This window comes from Diaphorina citri, unplaced genomic scaffold (genome assembly GCF_000475195.1).
Source record: "Diaphorina citri unplaced genomic scaffold, Diaci psyllid genome assembly version 1.1 scaffold1244, whole genome shotgun sequence".
Classification (NCBI taxonomy): domain Eukaryota; kingdom Metazoa; phylum Arthropoda; class Insecta; order Hemiptera; family Psyllidae; genus Diaphorina; species Diaphorina citri.
Window position 1 is genome coordinate 73848 of NW_007378673.1, and position 17672 is coordinate 91519.

Here is a 17672-nt window from a genome sequence, read left to right on the forward strand (position 1 = left end):
AATCGAATAAAACTCACAAGTGGGAACGAGCCTCAAGACTTACCATTTTTCAGATCCAGCAGTGCATTCTCTAGTGAGGTCTGCGAATATTTGGATTTACATTGAGCTCGGGCAGTCAATGCTCGATGTCCAAGCTCTTTGTTAACTCTACGCCAGAGGACAGTTTTGGCAACACCGTACTTGTCACATGCTTCCTTGAGTGTGGCACCACCTGGGGAAAGAAACGCAAGGGGGTCGTTAGCGTTGGTAAGGACTGTACTCGTACAACTAAGGCTTGTCTACACAAATGCCGCCTGAAGATCCAAACCTATGAAAATGATAGACCGCTCACACTCTAGGAGATCTAAGTCGCGCGACTCTATGTGAGACGTCTCTATCATTTTCATAGGATCGGATTTTCAGGTGGTGTCTCACATCCAAAGTTTCTTTCTTTTCAGTGATCTGTCGACAAAAACAAATGTCAGTCCAAAGCCATCACCCTAGCTAGAGGGCTGATTGAGAGGCTGACGAAAAACGCTGACCCCGTCTGAACACGGGAGAAGGGGAATTAAAAGAATATTTGACTATCTTAAAAAAAAAAATATTGAAGAGGGAAGCAAGATAGGATAGGAGAAAGCCAGAAGTTCCGAGAACGAACCTTATCCCTTCAGGATAAAGTCCGCCCCGGGCGGGAATCGAACCCGCGGCCTAGCGCTTACAAGGCAGAGGCTCTACCGACCAAGCCAACTAGGCTGGCCGCTATCTTCTTACCTTTGACGTATTTCACTGCATCATCCAGATCCTTGACTAATTTATTGTATTTCTCGCCTATTTTGATACCCGAGGACTTGGCTCTATAGTATATTGTTGAGCGAGGAATATTATATGTGTTGACTATATCGGAGATTGTCTTCTTATTGGTGGCAATGTCCTCGATTGCCTGATTGATCAGATCAGCCTTTGCTCTGAAAATACAATAGAAAAATAGGAGATTAGGTTGGCATTTAATGAAAAACTTGATACCCGAGGACTTAGCTCTGTAGTATATTGTGGAACGAGGAATATTGTAAGTGTTGACTATATCGGAGATTGTCTTCTTATTGGTGGCAATGTCCTCGATTGCCTGATTGATCAAATCAGCCTTTGCTCTGAAAATACAATAGAAAAATAGGAGATTAGGTTGGCATTTAATGAAAAACTTTTCTTAAGAGGCTTAGTAGAAACATGGGTTGGCAATGAAGAAAATAGCTCAGAAATTGTCTGATCTATCCAGGTAAGTATTTGAATTCAGGGCTTATTATTCAAGTTAATGCTCTTGACCATTACTACTATAGAGTTCCGATGAATTAAAATACATGTGAGAGTGAAAGAGAAAGAAAAGAGCAAAGATGGAAGAATAAAAGAGAGGGAGAAAGAGAGAGAGAGAAAAAGTTCCAATGAATTAAAATACATGTGAGAGTGAAAGAGAAAGAAAAGAGCAAAGATGGAAGAATAAAAGAGAGGGAGAAAGAGAGAGAGAGAGAGAGAGAGAGAGAGAGAGAGAGAGAGAGAGAGAGAGAGAGAGAGAGAGAGACTTAAGAGGCTTAGTAGAAACATGGGTTGGCAATGAAGAAAATAGCTCAGAAATTGTCTGATCTATCCAGGTAAGTATTTGAATTCAGGGCTTATTATTCAAGAGTTCCAATGGAATGAAAAACTTTTCTCAAGAGGCTTATTAGAGGTAACTGTACCAACAGATGTCTTGTCCTCTCGAAATCGAAGCTAGAATGAGGAAAAAAATAGGAGAAATCCCGTCGTTCTAAAAACAAAACTCATCTATTTAGGACGAAGTACGCCCCGGCGCGCGGGGCGGCGGTAATCGAATCCACAACCCGCCCAGCATTTACAAGCTGGGTGTCCTACCTTCCAAGTTAACTGGGCTGAAAAATTCACACTTTATTTATAAAAGTTATTATTTAAAGTGCAAAGGTTTTCATGAAACATGGGTTGGCATTGTTGGCAATGAAGAAAATAGCTCAGAAATTGTCTGATAGGTAAGTATTTGAATTCAGGGCTTATTATTCAAGTTAATGCTCTTGACCATTACTACTATAGAGTTCCGATGAATTAAAATACATACCTTGTTATTAGACTTAGCAGCCCCAAGGGGTTGCCCATTGCCCCTTCAGTTAAAGGTGAGGGAGAGAAAGAAAGAGAAGAGGAAAAAGACAAAGAGAGAGGGAAAGAGAAAGAAAAGAGCAAAGATGGAAGAATAAAAGAGAGGGAGAAAGAGAGAGAGAAAGAAATGATTTATAAATCCTTCTAAAACTCACATTGTCTTTTCTTCTGGTTGAGGTACTGGTACACTACTACCATCATCTACTGACATGAAGAATTCATCAACCGAGCAATGGCTGCCATCCAGTCCTACGATGAAAAATTGCTGGTCATTAGTTTCTGAAGTGTTGGTGGTTGTGAGCTGGCTTTCCTTACTGGAGTCCTTGGGTTCAATGGGAGGTTTCAAAGTCAACCAGGGTGCAAGTGGATTTTCTTCTTCATTGATAGCTTCCAGACCATCAAACTGAAACAATCAATTATCATAGCATTACTAGCTGAATTCCGTCGCTTCGCTCTGGAATACCGCTAGTTCATCCCGAGGCGTGGCCAAACTTGTAGAAAAGGCATGGCCAAACTTGTAAAAAATGATAAAAAAAAATACGGTCGGGCTGCACGCTCCCTATTAGCTGCATAGTTATCAAACTAAAAACACAAACGAAACTCCAAATGTTGGTCAAGAGTGGAACATTTCTCTCCCGCAGTCTCTGCACTCTGTGTATTTCTTATGGTGGAGATTTTAGCAATCATAAATTGATCATATCATATCTCAGGATCGATTTAGATTTTCGCAAAATCCTTTCTTATTGCACACCTAGACCAATTGGAAGATATCAGACTACTTGTTTTAGAAGATGTTGCTGGTTCTAAGGGAGGAAGCGGTCTTTTTGTAGGAACCTTGGGTGGAGATTTAGTTTCAGTAACAATGGGAAAAGTTGGAAGATATCAGACTACTTGGTTTAGAAGATGTTGCTGGTTCTAAGGGAGGAAGCGGTCTTTTTGTAGGAACCTTGGGTGGAGATTTAGTTTCAGTAACAATGGGAAAAAGTGATTGTGATGCAGGTTGAGATGTTTTACTGGGAGTTACTCTACTTGGCAGTATTGAATTTGATTTACTAGGTGAACTTGAGGCTAAACTTGTTTTAGATGAGGCTACATTCAAAGAGTTAAGATTAGTAGAAAGTACAGGTAAACTAGGTTGGCTGGGGGTTTTCTTTGCATTATCTGGTTGTGTTGTTGGCTGTCCAAGCACTTTTGTTCGATCGGGTTTCTTGGGTGTGCTTTTTGATTTGGGTGGAGTGGAATATTTGTTTGGTGGAGTTGTATTGTCTTGTTGTGGTAACGTTGGCTGTCCAAGCACTTTTGTTCGATCGGGTTTCTTGGGTGTGCTTTTTGATTTGGGTGGAGTGGAATATTTGTTTGGTGGAGTTGTTGAAAAAAAAACTGCATTTAACTGCATATAGGTAGGCAATTGAAAAAAAATAATAATAATAATAATAAAAAAAAAATGTAGTATTCGAACACAAGCTCTACCAAATTGTAAGAAAGAAAGATATATCATTATGCCTAAAATTGAAAAGGTAACAGGTTCAGAATTATTACCTCTAATAAAGCTGAAATTTTCAAGTTCTGTGCAGTCTTCAGTACCGAGAAGATGTTGGCTCCCTCAACTTTGATTTCTCCATAGTAAATGAATTCTAGAATTGCCTTCACATCATTAGCTGGTACATCAGCCAAAATGACTATAGGGTGACAATCATTTTCAATTGGGGAAAGGATTTCCTGCAAGAGAAATAATAACACATTTTAGAAAATGCTGTTGAAATTTGAAATAGTAAATAAGTATATCAAACAGGTACCTAACCAGCCTAGTTTACTTGGCACATAGAACACCTGCCTTGAAAGTGTTAGGTCACAGGTTCAATTCCCACCCAGAGCACAATTTATTCCTAAACAAAAGGTTTGATCTTGGAGGCTGGCTTTCTCCTGTGTATTATCCTTCTCTTGATTTAAGTCTGACAAGACCTCAATTATCAAGTTCTCGGGAAATCAAACTTCAAGGAAAAGAGCTATGTTATTATCACTATCTGCCAATTCAACGTTCATCAATTTTATCCTACAAACTTCAATATCTTACCTGAAAAAAGGGGCTAGATGCTGACAGTATGATTCGGTGAGCTTGAAATGCCTCTCCCTCGGCTTTCAATGTTACATCAACCATGCTCTCCATTTTGAGCAGCTGGTACAGCTCGAAAGCCAAATGGACTTGAAAGTTCTGCCATTTCATGCAAAAGTTGGTTCCTGTGGTGATAGCAGCCATTCTTATTGATAGACTGAAAAAATCTGTTGATACTAGAGGTAGTTCACATCACACCTTGGGTATGTACAATAGCTTTTTTGACAAAGTGACCCTGTAAATCGGTGGTAAGCTTTCAGATTCAGAAGAACACAAGTAATAGAAGATAAAACTGACTTGAAAATGAGAAAAAAGGAGTTTTCCACAAAAATTAAAGCAATAAATAGAAGAAAATTGGAAAAACACAAGTTGAAATGTTTGAAAAAGAAAATTTTTAATTTTAACCAAAACAAATCACATGTGAAATGTGAGTTTTCCGACTGGTGGATTTTACAGGAACTAATCTGCCATGTGAAAGAGCGTATTTTATTAATGAGGAACGAGTCATCTATGAAAAATACGCTTTTTTAGCAGCGCAGTCTAGCGTGTGACGTGTGAACTTCGAACCTTCCAACTTCCAACGCGCGAAATTTTAAAACGGAAGCAAAAAAATGGTCAAAATGGAAAGTAGAAAAAACTGATATTTAATGATAAGAGTTTTTCTCTTTTTATTTGTGTAATGTTACCACCCAAGTCTCTATGGTAAGTACAAGAAGTCCATCAGATCATTCCCTAAACACTAATGCAGAATAAAAGTGGTTTTTGATCTTGTCACACCTCTGAATACCTACTGCTTCGGAGGTCAACAAAATATAAAGAAAGAAATAATATATAAATCCTTCTAAAACTCACATTGTCTTCTCTTCTGGTTGAGGTACTGGTACACTACCACCATCATCTACTGACATGAAGAATTCATCAACCGAGCAATGGCTGCCATCCAGTCCTACGATGAAAAATTGCTGGTCATTAGTTTCTGAAGTGTTGGTGGTTGTGAGCTGGCTTTCCTTACTGGAGTCCTTGGGTTCAATGGGAGGTTTCAAAGTCAACCAGGGTGCAAGTGGATTTTCTTCTTCATTGATAGCTTCCAGACCATCAAACTGAAACAATCAAGTATCATAGCATTATTACAGGTAGGTCTACTTGCGAACTTACTAGTCAGAGTATGATTTTTGTGAGATGGGTATGGTACATACATACTACATAGGTACCTACTTATTTCTTCCATTCCTTAGCTTTTCCTCAACTTCAAGTGTTCCCCTTTCCTGCTTCTTACATTAAAATGGGTTAGAGCGATCCGTGTGTGAATATGAAATGTGAATGAGTGAATGGATCTTGATTTTATAATATAAGATTACAGGTAGGTCTACTTGCAAACTTACTAAGTAGTTAGAGTATGATTTTTGTGAGATGGGTATGGTACATACATAGGTACTTGTTTCTTCCATTCCTTAGCTTTTCCTCAACTTCAAGTGTTCCCCTTTCCTGCTTCTTACATTAAAATGGGTGCCCTTTTGTAACATTCTGAGACAAATAAAGGAGTAGCACAGATTGAGCCCAAGGCAAACTTGGGTTCAACCCAAGATGAAGAAAAGAAAATAGAATAACCCAAGCAAGTATATGTAAGGTTTTACTTACTTGAACAACATGGACTTCAGTGTTTTTGATAAATAAAGGAGTAGCACAGATTGAGCCCAAGGCAAACTTGGGTTTAACCCAAGATGAAGAAAAGAAAATAGAATAACCCAAGCAAGTATATGTAAGGTTTTACTTACTTGAACAACATGGACTTCAGTGTTTTTAACAGTCTAACCTACCAACTACCAACCAAGTGCCTCATATTGTTTTTAACCACTATCTGTCATCATGTGTATGAATTGCTTCTCTCGCTTTCGACCGCGCTACAAGCGGCTGGTCGACAACATCTTCCCTCTGTCTCCCGAGGAAGGTCTTGTCAAAACTAACATGGAGAAGCTGACATTCTACGCTTTGTCGTCCCCTGAGAAGCTCGACCGTATTGGAGAGTATCTCTATCAGAGAGCTAGCCGTGACATTTCTCGACGTCGTAACGGCTATGTTGTGATAGCCATGGAGGCTATGGACCAACTCCTAGCAGCGTGTCACTCCCAAACACTTAACTTGTTTGTTGAAAGCTTTCTCAAGATTGTGCAGAAACTTTTAGAGTCTCTCGACCCGGATTTGCAAATCCTGGCGACCAATTCGTTCGTGAGGTTTGCCAATATTGAAGAAGATACACCTAGTTATCACAGGCGATATGATTTCTTCGTGTCAAAGTTCTCTGCGCTGTGCCATAGTAATTATGCTGATGTGACAAAAAGGAATAAACTGCGCTTAGCGGGAATACGAGGTAAGAGATGAGACGTCACCCGCCTTGTACGTAGGAGACCTGGCTTCGAACATTTCAAATTCTGTTAAGAATTCAATAATTCAATTCTGAAGACTTTTTTCTTTTTGAAAGCTCTAGCCGTTTTTAGCCATTTGAAAGTTAACAAGCTGCATTATGGGTTTACACTCGTACTTTAAGCATTGTAACTCAAAGAAATGAAATTTATCAGGTAGGTGTGTAGGTACGTAGGTGTCTACATTTTTTTTTTTTTTTTTTTCATTATACATTTTTTTTTTTTTTTTTAATTTTTAAATATTTTTTTTCCCCAATTCATCCACAATTTCAGGTATCCAGGGCGTGATTCGGAAAACCGTATCGGACGATTTGGTAGAGAATATTTGGGAGAGTACTCATATGGAGAAGATTATCCCTTCCCTCCTGTTCAATATGCAGGAGTCTGGACATTATCAGAGTCCTGCTGATCCAGAGCCTGAGGCTGAAGAGACGGGGAAAATGATGAATCTACAGGTAGGTACTAGATACCCATTATTTATTCAACGATTCCATCAAACTTAATGTACATAATTATTTATAGGTAAATAAATACAAATGAAGAAATGAAACTTGATCAGTCAGCCTATGTAGTTTGATTGGAAAGTAGCGCGTCTGCCTTGTAAGCGCCAGGTACCGAAATCCATTTCCGCTCGAGGTGAACTTTATCCCGATAAGGTCCGTTCTCGGAACGGCTGGCTTTCTGCTATTCTGTCTTCCTTTCGATGTCGGGACGATAAAACCTCCATTTTTCCAGTACATTGCTTTTTTTTAATCGTGAGAAAGATAAACACCTTGGATTTCATTTCAACGTACACCTATTTTTTTTTTTTTTTTTTTTTTTAGATGGGTTTTTTATCCCTTTTTTTTTTTATTTCTTCATATTGCGTTAATAACCGGCCTTAGATATTATTTGATAATGTTCTCTCATTCGTTCACGCTTTCCAGGAAGACCCTCCCGCCCTGGCGGAAACCTGTCTGCGTGAGCTCATGTCCCGAGCCTCCTTCAACCACGTGAAGAACGTTATCCAGCCCGTCCTTATCCACTTCGACCACCATGCCCTCTGGAACCCCAACATCTTCGCCACACATGTACTGCGCATGCTCATGTACTCGGTGCAAAGTCAGTACTCCCATCTGATAGTCAACTGTATACTGGCGTATCTGAACGACCATCACAGTAGTCCGTCGCTTATTAGAGCGAAAATCGCGGACGCGTTGTCGAAAATTATCTCCATTGCCGCTTCGGAAAGTATTGGACCTACCGTGCTGGAGGTAAGGTAGATTTATCTTTGTATTTGCACAAAGCTTATGGCACCTGAGATCAATGTGATTTCTCAATTTCTTTAGGGTCGAATTTTAAAACCGGATTACCTTTTAGGGGCGGTTAGGCTTAGAGTGTTCGGAGAGGTTTTAAGAATTTCTTTTAAAACTTTATTTATTTCTTCTTCTATATCTTTTGCTTTAGGTGCTGTATACAACTCTGACACTGTTGTGTATTGAACTGATTAGTGATGATACTGTGGTGGATTTCATTCGAGTTATCATGAGAATACAGGTAAGGCCAGCCACTCAGTATGAGTTGTACCTGTCAGGTCTACCAGATAATGAGTGGCTAGCTGGCTAGGCTAAGAAATGATAGAGAATCCGTCCTTTGGTCACTTCTTCTCAATTTCCGAAATGAAAATACAACTTTGTTAGCCTTTTGCTCAATCCGAATAAATAAGCACTATTTTCCCACGGATTCAACGTCACTGTATAACTATTAAGATTTTCAGTGACAACACCTCCCTTCATTCGGTGACAAGCTACCCTCCTCACATTTACCTCACCAAGCCTGAGTGGAGCCGGGAAAATCTAGCACTCGATTGCCAAATGGTCGCCGATCTGGATACCACGTCTTGTGATTTAAACGTGATATTGCCACTGGCTAAAGCACTATTATTTAAAATACGATTCTCTCGTTGTGGAAGTCTGTGTTTTAACCATTTCTTTACCGATCTCTCCCTCCACCTGCCTCGGTGGCGTAGTGGTCAAGACGCTCGCCTGGTAATCAGGAGGGCGTGGGTTCGATCCCAGCCGAGGTATGGAATTTTATCCTCATTTATTTGAGAATTGGACCACATAATAATGGAGCTCTAAGGGTTAGGTGGTAGAGAACGCCTAAGGCGTTAACCTCGCCTAGTGGTTGCCTTCCACTCAAGAGTCTATTATTATTATTTGTTATTATTATTCACAGGAAATCGCTCTCACATCCACCACGCTGTCCGATTCACAGAAGTATAACCTACACGCCTTAGTGGCTGCTCTATTCACACTCGTACCTCTAGTATCTCCTATTACTAACATACGGGACTATGTGAATAAAACCATAGCCGCCCGCCAAGAGCATAAGACCTACCACTTGCTTCCTGAACTACGTATGCACTATGATGTTAAAAGCTCATTGGTAAGTTTACAAGTATTTTTCGTTAGCTCGAAAGGTAGCGTCTGCTTCGCGCTCCTGCCTTGTAAGCTCTAAATCGCGGGTTCGATTCCCGTCCGGGACGAACTTTATCGTAAACAGATAATGTTCTTTCCCGGAACGTCTGACTTTCCCCTATCCTTAAGGTCAAAGGAGCAAATAAGCCTAGCCAATCAACATGTGGATGACACACTCTGAAGTGTTGCACTCCAGTGCCTAAATGGGAACACTTGTCTGTATTGTGTTTCTTCTTGCCCATCTAATGAGAGGCATGTTACGACACAGACCACACGAGTCTAATGTAGCACTTGTTTCATTGCTACGAAGTAAAACGATAAAAACGACGGTGAAACATTTTTCTGTACCTCATCTCTTCTAAAGATCGAGCTAAAGTGGAGTCCTTAAGGAACCTTTCTTAGTGAGCTAATCCGCTAGGTATCTCGCTTATAAATTTCATTCCATTTCCATTAATTTCAGGTGAGTTCGCTGCCAACTTACCAGACTATCAGAAGACTGAGATTCTCGTGTTTATCATATCCAAGGTGAGTATCTATCTATACTGTATCTGTCCAGGAACGGAAATGTTTTTGCAGGAAATTTTCACCTCGGCTGGGATTTGAACCTAGCTCCTCTGTGTTGAGAAGCAGTGCTCTTGAATATTGAGCAATGTTACGATGAATGCTAGACAGAACTCGAACATTGTTTCCTCTCGTTGCTCAAAGTTAACCGGCGGCGCGAACGACATGCACAAAACATTGTTAAAGTGCCTAATGAAAAAAAAAAGGTTAACCGTCTAGTGCCTTTGTGAATTCTAACGTTTGTTTGTTTGTTTGTTATTTGAATCAGATATTAAGATGTAGATAATTCTATTTATTATCTTCTCGGTGGTGTAGTGATCAAAACGCTCGCCTGGCAAACAGGAGGGCGTGGGCTCAATCCCAGCCGAGATATGGAATTTTATCGTCGATATAATTTAAATATTTAACCAATAGTATCCTACCGCTGGAGTAAAGGGAATACTGCAGTCCTATGCGAGCAGTATAAATAATCATTATTATTATCATCCCCACCCAGGTGCTTAGTACGACATACCGGGAGTCCAACAAGTCCGAGCACACCCTGGTTCAGAATATGTTCATGAAATCACTTCTAATGGTGAGCGGTAAATACACGTGTCTACATATCAGTTCAGCGTTCCCCCTGGCGTTCCTAGAACCTCTGCTGAAAATATTGCAGTCTAATGATGCAGAGATCCGACTACTTGTTAATAAGGTAACTAATTTATTTTTAATAAACCTTTATTTTTAATGTTTAAATAGGAAAAGGCTAGGAAAAAGAAGAAGATTGAGTCACATGTGAAAAAAATCTAGGTAATCATATGTTAGATTACATTACATATGTACATTACTTCCTATTTCCTATGGAATGTAGGACAAGAAAAATTGGAGAAAAAAACTAGCCCGAGAAGCCTAGCCTAGCATATCCCAGTACATAAGCATAACCTAATAGTATTATTTGTTGGCATACGAGTATAATTTATTTTATAACTTCAATATACATATTTTGATGAATAGTATTATATTTATGACATTTTTTTGTTTTATCCTTCAAAAAATTAAATAAATAATACATAATACCTATAAATCTAGGTAGAAAATACATCTCAACTCTAATTGACGTGACAAAGTTTGAACATTTTTTATTATTATTAAAAACAATCTCACATAATCATTGGGATTTTTTCAAAATTGTATTCCATTTTCCCATGTTCAGTTATGTAGGTAGGTACGATTTCAATTATCTTTCTCCCAACTTGGGAGTCCCAAGCCACCTCAATGGGTTAAAATCTTAAAATTCTTCTTTTCAAAAAGATAGGTAGGTACCCAAGTTTCTATGGATAAGTTTACCTAAATAGATGGACGTTCTTTTTCCTGCCTCCCTTTTCAGTGAAAAATGTTGTTTTCTGTTGTACTAACTATGTACTCTACTCTATAATTAAAAAAAAAAAAAAAAAAAAAAAAAAAAAAAAAAATTTCAAAAAGGTAGGTAGGTACCCAAGTTTCTATGGATAAGTTTACCTAAATAGATGGACGTTCTTTTTCCTTTTTTTTTAAAGAAAAAAACAACAACAAATGCCAAACTTTTTTCCTTTTTACAAAGCAGATTACATAAATTATATTTATTAACAAGGTGGAATGTGTAGGTAGTATTATTGGTAATAAAAATATAATAATTTGTGAAATGAAATTAAAATAATACGTAAAATAGCGGAAAAAACTCCCGTATTTCCTACTCAAGCACCAAAGAATTTAAGTAACAGATATTATGAACGATTTAAATAAATTTAATTACAGACTCTTTATTCGTTTTCAAATTTCTATGTACACATATATAAGAAATTATAAACCATGGGCGAAATTATTGCCAATGGGCAATCTCTACTTTTTAACCCTAAAAACCAAAACCCAAATTATGGAAATACACCATCTATGTACATTGCTTTGGTTCGATCATTAGATTTATCAAGTCACAATATAAATCCGATTTTTGTTTTCTATTTTTTTTTTTTTTTAATTTATTTTAAATCCCGTACAAAAAGTAATAAAAAATTAATAGGTATAATAATAAAATATCGGTTTTATTCATCGCTACACAAATTTACTTAATAAATAATTATAATATTGCACTGAGAGCAGTGTAGTGTGTAGTAATGGTAGGTAATAATATGTTTGTGAATGTTGTGCTTAATCTAAAGTATTTATTTACACTATTTATTTATTTTAGTAAATCGACGAAGCAACCCTCTATTTCTATAAAAGATGGGTAAAAAAAGAAAAAAAAAAATATTTCTGAGTTTTAATTAATGTAGAGGTACAGTGTACAGGTACACCAATACAAGGAATTAGCAACAAACGGCGAAATTATTGCCCAGGGCAATCTCTACTATTAAACCCTGAGATCCTACATACATCACGCTATGGAACAATTTGGCAAAATAAAACATTAATGCCCGAGTCCACAATCAGAGTATAGACTCAGTTTAGGTTAAACTGATTTATAACTTTAAAACAAAGAGTTATGGTGGATTTCACCAATGATTTAATGAGAGATTTGACTAATGGGAGAATTTTATCCAAAAAGGAGCTTTTAATGATACAAACACGATTTTTTTTTAAAACTTCTCATTTTTGGATCACTAAAAATAAAAACTCCTTTTTGGAAGATTGAAAATCCTCCCATTAGTGAAATCTCTCATTAAGTCATTGGTGAAATCCACCATGAGTCCACAATCAGAGTATAGACTGAGTTTTGGGTAAAACTGATTTCTAATTTTAAAACAAAAAGTTAAAATCAAATACTCGTAGATAGCTCAATCAAATCAGTCTAACTTGAACCAAGTATCGACTCAAATTGAGGTCCCGGCCTTTAAACAAAAATAATATGGCAGTCACATCAAGGCTAAAGGCGAGTCTACACGATACGACTTATTGTACCAGTAAAATGCTATCAGGTAAATGGGAGCGTGTGAACCGCAAAACGTACAAGATGTAGCGTGTAAACCCGCCTTAATACTCGTAGTTATTTCCATAAGAGTAGAAAAAAAGAGTTACTTCTTTATTGAGTTTTTTTTTTTTTTTTTTTTTTTTTTTTTTTTTTAAAGGGTTTAGAAAAGGAACTTCTAATCTGTTTGCTTTAAATAACGCAGTTGGTCCTGAGTTAGAGCGAAGAATGCCTTACTGTGTACAAACAGATGGATCTCATTTTGAACAGCTTTTATAAATTTGTTTGTTGTTGTTGATTGTTGTTGAAATTGTTAAGTGAATAATACAAAAATTAAAGAAAGAATTAAGAAATTGTTTTTCTTTCTCACATTGTACAGAATTTTTGTAGAGCAAATTTTTTCGAGTGAATACATTTTTTCAATTAAAATTTTATGCTGATTCCAAAAATTAAATAAAAAATGGGGGTTCCCATAAGAGTGACCTATATTTGGCAAAAAATGGGCCGTTTTGCAAAAAAAATTGCAAATTTAAAAAAAGCCATTTTAATCATCAAAATTTCATCTACATGATGCCGTTTATTTCATTCCTTAATTCCCAGCCGTTTCTGAGATATAAGCGTGGTTCGCAAATCACGAACCACCCTGTAGACTCAGTTTAGGTAAAACTGATTTCTAATTTTGAAACAAAAAGTTAAAATCAAATAGATACCTCAATCAAATCAGTCTAACTTGAACCAAGTTTCCACTCAAATTGAAGTCCCGGCCTTTAAACAAAAATAATATGGCAGTCACATCAAGGCTAAAGGCGAGTCTACACGATACGACTTATTGTACCAGTTAAATTCTATCAGGTAAATGGGAGCGTGTGGACCGCAAAACGTACAAGATGTAGCGTGTAAACCCGCCTTAACACTCGTAGGTATTTTCATAAGAGTAGAGAAAAAGAGTTACTTCTTTATTGAGGTTTACCGTCATTTTATGACTGCTCAAGTGCTCAGGTCTTTAGTCAGAAGTTTCATCCTATATTCGGCAATAAGCTATCCGCCTCCTTACATTAACATCACCTAGCACCTAGCCTGAGTGGGGCCGGGAAAAGACAGTAGCACACGATTGGATTGGCCAGATGATCATTCATCCGGATACCAACCAAAACTGGTCTCCTAAACCACTCAAGTACAGGCAAGCGGACAACTAATGACAACATATGTACATGAACTAAACTCTACATAGCCACACAATAGGTACATCAACTAAACTCTAGAGCTCTAGACCAATAGGTACATTAACTAACTAACTAACTAACGGAAGCTAAATAGGTACTAACGCCTATCCGTTTACATTGACAAACACTAAAAGCTATGTAAGTATCTAAATAAGTACAATACATACAATTTCTACACAAAAGAATGTAATAGGTCAGTCAAAAAGCTATTATAAAGACAGGACTACAAGCTTATCGTATCAGTTAAATCGCATCAGGTAAAACGAAGTGTGGACCAAAAGATGTACAGAAAAGTGGTTTATCGTACGTTTGTAGTCCCCACGCTTAATTTTACCTGATCTAATTTTATTGATACGTTAAAACGTACGATAAGATGCTAGCGTGTAGAACCGCTTTAAAAGCTATATTTATAAATGTCAACTTTATGAGCACACAATTTTGGTCCCTATTCCGAATGATACACGGTGTATTTTTCCGCACAAATTGTATAATCCTAGGGTGTAAATTATTATAGGCAGGTTCCTCAGCCTCTAACCCTGTTATAGATCAAGGGTGGATTTCCCAAACATTTTTTCAGTCTTTAGAAGGCCTGTTAAGTTAACACCCTGTTAACTTCCATTTGGTTTCTACAGGGCTGTTAGGGGCTAAAAAGGTTGGTGAAACTCACAGCTAGAATAATAAATCCTATAGTGTCCTATGCTAAAACAAAGGTTAATGTTATGCAGTCTATTTTTTAATTAATCTATTTGTTTTACCGTCTCTTATGTCAATGATAGAACAGTTCCGGGAACAGCGTCTCATACTTGGGTTTCCCGTTCGGTTCCCGTGGGCTCTGAGACTGTCCAGTCCCCGTGTCCAATCTGTCCAATATCTCGCCCAGCTTGTACTGGAGAGAATCTTCGTCCGCCATCGAAAGAAGAAATAGGATAACAATTTAATGTTCCCGAACAGTACATCATGTACTTACTTGGTGGAATAACAGAAGATCAAGCGTGCCGGGAGGCGCGCGACCATCAAGAATTCGAAGCGCCAACCGGTCTATATTAACACGAAACAGAGTTTCATGGTTTTTCGACATTTTCACCTCAACTTTTCTCCCACTTCTCTTCAGCTTTAAGCAAATTTTATTTGATATTCCTGGTCGGACGTGAAAATAGAAGCGAAATCTCCAAAACCCGAACTTTCTATGATTAGTAAAGGAAAATTGAATGAAAAATCCATTTTTATTATCATTACCTCGTAGTTCTCCACACAATTATTATCGAGTTCCAACGATTGACAAATACTCCGATAGAGTTCGCCACCGTGTTTCTTAATGAAGACACTGTCGGTGTGAGAGGGTTTGTCTATCATCAGTTCCAGAGACTCCGGGTGTATGGTCGGCTTGTGCAGTTTGGACAGGTTCTCGTGACGGTCTAGTAGGGTGTGGATCACCTGGAATGGAAAAGGGTGTTTATAATTTGAAGAAAAAGAAAAAAAAGGAATTTTAATTGTGTTAGGCATAAATGCTTGTCACAAATGTCGTTCCCTGCTAATGCACTACGCTCAATTTTATTATTTGACTTGGATTCGAACCACCAACCTCCAGATCCGAAGTCCACCAAGCTAACACCACTGAGGCTGGAATGGAAAGGGTGTTTTTATTTTATACTATTTAGAGTGTTAGAGGTAAAACACCCAATAATCGTTATCGTACCAATAATCGTCACACTTTTTGAGGGCCACTCTGTTCGATTGAAACAGGTGCTCGTGTGGTCTGTGTCGTAGCATGCCCATCCCGTAGTATGCCTCTCATCAGATGGGCGATAAGAGAAACAATACTTCCCATTCAGGTGCTGGGTTAATACGAGAACACCAGAAAGAAACCCGTTGAAATATTTGTAATCAAAAAATGAGTACAAAATTTTTGTCCATGGTGGTCGGTGTAAGGTCCCCCAGCCAGACCTGTCAGGTCATTTTCCTTTGGTATTATTTAAGATTAAGATGGTTGTATGCTATATTTATCATCCCCACCCAGGTGCTGAGTACGACATACCGGGAGTCCAACAAGTCCGAGCACACCCTGGTTCAGAATATGTTCATGAAGTCACTTCTAATGGTGAGCGGTAAATACACGTGTCTACATATCAGTTCAGCGTTCCCCCTGGCGTTCCTAGAACCTCTGCTGAAAATATAACTTGACGTTTTCCGAGTTGGTCCGACAACAGACGATGGCGGACGAAGATTCTCTCCAGTACAAGCTGGGCGAGATATTGGACAGATTGGACACGGGGACTGGACAGTCTCAGAGTCCACGGGAACCGAACGGGAAACCCAAGTATGAGACGCTGTTCCCGGAACTGTTCTATCATTGACATAGGAGACGGTAAAACAAATAAATTAATTAAAAAATAGACTGCATAACATTAACTTTTGTTTTTTTTATTTTTTAATAAACCTTTATTTTTAATGTTTAAATAGGAAAAGGGTAGGAAAAAGAAGAAGATTGAGTCACATGTGAAAAAAATCTAGGTAATCACATGTTAGATTACATTACATACATTACTTCCTACTTCCTATGGAATGTAGGACAAGAAAAATTGGAGAAAAAAACTAGCCCGAGAAGCCTAGCCTAGCATATCCCAGTACATAACCACAACCCTTTTGTTTTAGCATAGGACACTATAGGATTTATTATTCTAGCTGTGAGCCAGCCTAGTTAACTTAGTTGGTAGTGCGTCTGCCTTGTAAGCGCTAGGCCGCGGGTTCGATTCCCGCAAGGGGCGGATTTTATCCTGATGGGATAATAATGTTCGTTCTCGGAACGGCTGGCTTTCTCCTATCCTGTCTTCCTTCTCTCTTCGATTTCGGGACGATAAGACCATAGCAGTTACAGTTCCCTCTGTCAAACCTCTTAAAAAAAAAAAAACCTACGTCAATAGTTTGAAGAGACGCCCGGCATAAATCAACACGGAACAGAGTTTTGATGTTTTACTGATTTAGCTGTGAGTTTCACCAACTCACTTTTTAGCTCCTAACAGCCCTATAGAAACCAAATGGAAGTTAACAGGCTGTTAACTTAACAAGCCTTCTAAAGACTGAAAAAATGTTTAGGAAATCCACCCTTGATCTATCACGGGGTTAGAGGCTTAGGAGCCAATAATAATCTACACCCTAGGATTGTACAATTTGTGCGGAAAAATAAGTGGTGCATCTTTTGGAATTGGGACCAAAATTGTGTGCTCATGAAGTTGGCAAATTTTATAAACATAGCTTTTAAAGCGGGTTCAATATACATACCTAGGTATCAATAAAATTTTATCAGCTAAAAAGGAGTGAATCATAAAACGTACCATAAAACATCCAAATAACGTAAGGTAAACCACTTTACCGTACATCTTGTGCTCCACACTCCGTTTTACCTGATGCGGTTTAGCTGATACAATCAAACCTAGCGTGTAAACCCGCCTTTATAATGGCTTTTTGACTGACCCATTACATTCTTTTATTTTATTAATATTTATTAGAGTGTGCCAACATTGAATAATAATGTTATATACACTACATTACATTCTTTTGTGTAGAAATTGTATGTATGTACTTATTTAGATACTTACATAGCTTTTAGTGTTTGTCATTGTAAACGGATAGGCGTTGGTTAGTTAATGTATCTATTGGTCTAGAACTCTAGAGTTTGGTTCTCTCTTTTTTCTCACATGAAGAATTAACTCAAAAAGAAAAAAGTAAAAAAAAAAAAAAAAACAATTCTGCCAAACTGTCTCCTTTGAATCGATACCAGAATAGGCAGGGCTTTAGCTTCTCTCTTCCTTCTTGCTCATATCTAGCTGGATCATGTAT

General features: G+C 38.0%; 2 protein-coding genes across 2 annotated transcripts; one reads left to right on the top strand and one right to left on the bottom strand.

Moving 5' to 3' along the window:
* Positions 1-32: 32 nt before the first annotated feature.
* On the bottom strand, positions 33-6089 carry LOC113469821. The gene is made up of 5 exons (XM_026827770.1): positions 6078-6089; positions 5888-5953; positions 5102-5349; positions 751-944; positions 33-211 (listed from the first exon to the last, which is right to left on the bottom strand). The coding sequence occupies exons 1-5, from the start codon at positions 6087-6089 to the stop codon at positions 33-35; spliced, it is 699 nt and encodes a 232-aa protein (XP_026683571.1).
* Positions 6057-14476, top strand: LOC103514927 (protein EFR3 homolog B). The gene is made up of 8 exons (XM_026827771.1): positions 6057-6617; positions 6943-7124; positions 7596-7922; positions 8116-8205; positions 8887-9067; positions 9589-9653; positions 10186-10383; positions 14468-14476. The coding sequence occupies exons 1-8, from the start codon at positions 6116-6118 to the stop codon at positions 14474-14476; spliced, it is 1554 nt and encodes a 517-aa protein (XP_026683572.1). The 5' UTR covers positions 6057-6115.
* The last annotated feature ends 3196 nt before the right edge of the window (positions 14477-17672 follow it).

Excerpts from the sequence above, each read along its gene's own strand:
- LOC103514927 (XM_026827771.1), top strand. The coding sequence starts at position 6,116 with ATGTGTATGAATTGCTTCTCTCGCTTTCGACCGCGCTACAAGCGGCTG. Across the intron at positions 7,923-8,115 it reads TTGGACCTACCGTGCTGGAG|GTGCTGTATACAACTCTGAC; the intron begins GTAAGGTAGATT and ends CTTTTGCTTTAG. Across the intron at positions 9,068-9,588 it reads CCACTTGCTTCCTGAACTAC|GTGAGTTCGCTGCCAACTTA; the intron begins GTATGCACTATG and ends CATTAATTTCAG.
- LOC113469821 (XM_026827770.1), bottom strand. Across the intron at positions 5,350-5,887 it reads CTGAAGTCCATGTTGTTCAA|TTTGATGGTCTGGAAGCTAT; the intron begins GTAAGTAAAACC and ends TGATTGTTTCAG. Across the intron at positions 212-750 it reads TGCAGTGAAATACGTCAAAG|GTGGTGCCACACTCAAGGAA; the intron begins GTAAGAAGATAG and ends TTCTTTCCCCAG.